This window comes from Apium graveolens, chromosome 11, assembly GCF_009905375.1.
Source record: "Apium graveolens cultivar Ventura chromosome 11, ASM990537v1, whole genome shotgun sequence".
Lineage (NCBI taxonomy): Eukaryota > Viridiplantae > Streptophyta > Magnoliopsida > Apiales > Apiaceae > Apium > Apium graveolens.
The window spans coordinates 75,844,356-75,849,711 of NC_133657.1; the positions used below are offsets into that span (position 1 = coordinate 75,844,356).

Consider the following 5,356-nt stretch of genomic DNA (forward strand, 5'->3'; position numbering starts at 1 on the left):
TAAATTTTGACTAGTTTTGATTATTTATTAAGGTTAACTTAGTAAAAGAATATTTTTATTAGTGGTGGATAATTTTGAATTCAATTACTTTCTAATATTTAAAAAAGAAAAATATTTATAAAAAAATTCAAAACTCCATATATATTTAAAGAAACGAGTAATACAATAAAAATCATATTTTTCTTAAAATTTATTAAAATATTATAAATAACAAAATCTAATACGTAATATATATATACATATATTTATATATATTTTTGTATTTATTCATTTATATACAGTTCGATTCGGTTCGGTTCTTACAGTTCTAGTATGTTAAGAACCAAACCGAACCGAGAACCGAAATTTCTAGAAAAAACAAGAACCGAACCAGAACCGTAATTTTTAATTGGTTCGGTTCGGTTCGGTTCTCAGTTCTGAACCGGTAAATGCTCACTCCTAGTTGAAGATGTTCTTAATACATATTTAATTTTTTTTACTATTTAATATTAAATAATAATGGGGTTGCCTATGGGCACATGTTAAACATTAAGGGTGTGTTTGGTATGCTCTCGCAAACAGGAACAACAACTTTTCGCTGAAAAACAGTTAAAAAAATGTTTGGTAAAATTTAAAAACTGATTTTTGGAAAAGTGTTTTTGACATAAAAGATGCTATTAAAGAAAACAAATCCCCCATACTTTTAGAAAAAAAACTGCTTTTCAGTTGTTGCGGGAAACATATGCTGATTTCACCATCAAAACCTTACCAAAAACATCATTATTTTTAATTTTTTGCATCAAAACATATACGTATCGAAAAAATTTACCAAACAGTCATCTGATTTTTACAACACCAATTTTTAACAACACTTTTTCTAAGAGTATAGCAATTTTTAACACCAATTCCAAACAAAGTTTAAAATCTATAAATTTGAATATTTTGATTGATATAATTATTGTGAATGTAGCGGCCCTCCATTATTAAGAATTGAAAGCCAATCAAAATTATAAATATTTGTGTTTAGTGTACGGCAATGCCACGCCAGAGAACGAACAATAATTATAAGCAAAATAAAGAAAACGCAGGATGTCCGGAGCTAATCTTGTTTGTTGACTAGCTTAGCTATTTGGTAGTTGGATGCCATCCTAAACATTGTACATTATTACACCACTCCCTGAGAGAGAAACCAAACCCAATTGGTCTGTCCCGTCTCATAAAACACACACACTCTCTCTCACTCTACTCATAAATCTCTCTCTGGCAGAATGGATTCAAGCGACGAAGAAGGGGAAGAGTATTTATTCAAAGTAGTAATAATAGGAGATTCAGCAGTGGGGAAATCAAATCTGCTATCAAGGTACGCAAGAAATGAGTTTAATCTACACTCAAAAGCAACAATAGGGGTGGAGTTTCAAACACAAAGCATGGAGATTGATGGCAAAGAAGTAAAAGCTCAGATTTGGGATACTGCTGGCCAAGAACGCTTTCGTGCTGTCACTTCTGCTTATTATCGTGGTGCTGTCGGTGCCCTTGTTGTCTATGATATTAGTCGTCGTACTACTTTTGATAGTGTTACTCGTTGGCTTCAAGAACTTGACTGTAAGTGTGCCTCTTCTCCCCCCCCCTCATTTTTTTCGTTGTTTCACATTTTGATTGCTATTGTAGATTTGTTGTTAATGTATAAAATTACTTTCTCTTTAACTTTTACTTGTTTGACTGCAAATCTTTGGAAGTTGTATGCATTATGCACTTTCTTAAGCATAATCAAAGAATCTTTTTGATCGAAGAAGCATTCTATCAACTCCATGTGGGAATCACAAAAAGTTGTGTTTCAATTATTGTACCTTAGCATAAATATGGAAAAGAATTGGTTTAATTAAATTACCAAAGATATGAAAGTCGGTATATCTCTGACTTGCAGAAGATGGATTATGACTTCACTGTTATGGATAGGAATTTCAACACCACAGTAAGAGCATGTATCCTGTTATAATATGCAGATAGTTTGTCACAAATATAGCAAAGAGTAATGATCATATTGAAGAGAATAATTTCCTTAAGTAGTTTAGATTGATCCATTAATTTACCATTAGGCAAAGTACTACTTCCTGTAAAGAGTGTTGTAGCTGACTGACTTTGACTTGTCTTTACCGACTTTTGCTACATATTTGAAATCCTAACTTTTTGAACTAGTAACCATCCGTAAGCACTAAGGGTATTATAGATTACAGTTATGAGTTAACACTAGATATATTAGAACTTTGACCTGAGTCAAGTCAAGAACTTTGGTTAAGAGATATAGTTTGCTGATAAGAAGGTAACTGTGCTGTAGAGATGGCACCTTGCTCGAGCCTTTATTCGCACTGGATGGCGTTCAGTACTTCAGTTGCTCAAAAAATAATGATTTCACAACAGAGTTAATGATGGAAGATAAAGTTCCTGGAAAGAGTTGAGAAGCCACATAATTCACAAGTATTTATAGTGCTCAACTTCTGAGTACAAAAACGATTCATTTGGCTGTTATATACTCTTCCAACTTCCAAGAGACTAGAGATGACACACTGCTAGACTTTTTGCAGCTTTCCCCAGTCCTCATCACAGTATGTTCTAATGTCAAGGGACTATATGCTGAATTGATGACAGTGAAAATCTTTGACAGTAAGACTATTCGTGGTAATTTAAGTTCTTAGGCATTGACGATGATGCACGTCCCCTAAAGAGGTAAATTTTAGAGTGTTTAAATGGAAATGGTCCCAGTTAATAGAAGATATCTGCATATTATAACAGGTGGTGAGAAGCATCAAGCAAATTAGGATCCTTTTTAGGAATCTTTCACTTAGTAGCGGTGTAGCCCACATTATCCAATGAATCCAATGTATATGTGTGCCGATATTAAATAATCTCTGAATCAGATTTTTTTATCCCTGTAGACGAGGCATGAACTGCACTGGGAAACTAAGCGGAGTTAGCTGGATATACACAAAAACTTTGATGTATTACAACACGAGTTTTAGTTTATTTCTGATCTGCTTGTTATGAAAGTTTGATGTTGATTTGGCTATATGAACTGCATAATAGACAGGCACGGAAATGAGGTGAAGATGTAATACAATACTCCTTGACTGGCATTTGGTCCAGCAGATATAAACTTCCATAATATTTACCAGTCTCTGTTACATGTATTAAGATAGGGATCTGATGAAATTAGCTGTTAGAAGAATGTACAACTCTGAATTGAAATAGCAATGTAACACAGAACATGGTCTGGTGTTTAACTGGGAGGGGTCATTACTGTAAGAGTGTAAGGTAGTGACTAGTGAGTCAACAAGTCAAATATCCATCGAATAGGGGATTTGAGTGCTGAATTGTTGAATATTTAATTTTCTGCAAATGAAGATAGGGAAATGTAATAGGACATGAGTGGGTTAATTGTAGAGGCTGAAGGAAAGGGCATGCTCGGTAAATTTCCCTAAAGAAATAAGAAAAAGAATATTAGAAATTTTTGTAAAAACCAATAGACGTAGTATTATAGTAACTGTAGTTACTTGCACTAGGTAACTGCACATTTTTTTACCAACTTGTTATACTGTAAATTTGTGAGTAGAATTTTGAGTCTAATCTAAACTAAAGTCATGTATTCTATATTAGTCTCTAGTGAAGGTGATAGGCTGATAGCTCTATTTGTGGACATGTTATGACCATCAGGCTAGTAATTCCACTAAGATCAGTGGTATTGGAAGGTGGTGACACGTGAGCACCATTGATTGCCTTATTGCTCTTAAATCTTGCTTTTGATATTTGTTTACCAAATAATCTATGATATCGCTGATAATTATGAAGGCTGAAATACATATACTTTTAATGTCGCTTCTAGCACAAATTGGATACCAGGAACCATGTGTACTTGTTTTGTTATTTTTAGTCCCTTGCTTTCAGAACTAACATGAAGTAGCTTATATTACCATTTAAACGTCGTATGGAGTAGAGTTTTTACTGCTACAGTTATATCTATACTTTGATATATATTTTTAATTTCTAGCCTTTGAACTTTTTGAGAATAATCATTTGTGCAGCTCATTCTGAAACAACCGTGGCAAGGATGTTGATTGGAAACAAAAGTGATTTAGATAACATTAGGGATGTAAGTGTGGAAGAAGGTGTAAAGCTTGCAGAGGAGGAGGGACTGTTCTTTATGGAAACATCAGCACTTGATTCCACCAATGTACAGAAGGCTTTCGAGATTGTCATCAGGGAAATTTACAGCAATGTCAGCCGCAAAGTCTTGAATTCTGATTCGTACAAAGCTGAGTTGACTGTCAATAGAGTAAGCCTCGTAAACAATGGAGCTGACAGTAAAAGACACACTTCCTGTTGTTCAAGATGAGCCATTTTCTATAACTTGAATTCTGCAATTCAATTGTTTTGAGATTTCTGAGCATATGATTTATTGGTTTTTGTTAAAATCTTTAATTATTTATTAAGATTTGTTACTTGTTGACTGAATAACATATATAATTTGAATCTACCACATTAGCAGCAAGGGTTTGTTTGCGTTTAATTTTTATTTTATTCATTTTGTCTGATATACTACATTTTAAAATGTTGGCTAAAATTATTACATTGAACTTGTATGTTGTACAGAACTGTGTTTAAGGGCAGTGCATGCATAACACTGCTGGCTTCTGTAGATTTAATTAAAATCTCACAGGTTCGGAGTTTGATATTGAGGTTTTTGTAATACGTGATTGATGTTGCCACAACACTGGGCTTCCACAGGTTCTATTAAAATTCCACGTGTTGTCCAAATTATTATGGTGCCTTTTTAATGTGATTGATGCTGTGAATCGAAATGCCTGCTATTCCGCATATGGTTATATTTTTTTCCTAGTATTGATCTTTGAAATGTAAAATGTGTTCTCTCCTATTGTTGTAGTATTATCAAACGTGATGTTGGCCGTGTTCTTAAAGATCAAGCAGAATCGTCTTTTACAGCATTAACATTGTTATTTCGAGCCACTAAAGAATTTTAACTGAGAAGTTAAATTAGTTTTTAGCAAGTCAGAGCAAGTCCGATTCACTGCAATAGGATACGCTCCAGACCAATTTTTTTTGTTAATTTAACAAGATAATTCATTTATTAAAGTTAAAATACATTATCTACGTTAGAACCTAAAAACAATATTCACTATTATTCTTCTAGAATTATCAAATTTCACTATTCTATTGAATTTAGTTGTTAACTGAACTGAATATATTTTTACAATACTGTATGTTTCTTCCATTTTATTTGATTAAAAATTTTAAAGACATAAAATTTGTTGATTAAAATTTTAAATAATATCGGTCAATAAAAAGTAAATAATATGATTTTATT

At 32.8% G+C, this 5,356-nt stretch overlaps 1 protein-coding gene across 1 annotated transcript; it reads left to right on the forward strand.

The window, feature by feature from the left end:
- Window positions 1-1,065: 1,065 nt before the first annotated feature.
- LOC141698071 (ras-related protein RABA5c-like) lies at window positions 1,066-4,540 on the forward strand. Its single transcript, XM_074502678.1, has 2 exons — window positions 1,066-1,581; window positions 4,056-4,540. Exons 1-2 carry the CDS (start codon window positions 1,248-1,250, stop codon window positions 4,364-4,366), a joined length of 645 nt encoding a protein of 214 aa, XP_074358779.1. The 5' UTR covers window positions 1,066-1,247; the 3' UTR covers window positions 4,367-4,540.
- The last annotated feature ends 816 nt before the right edge of the window (window positions 4,541-5,356 follow it).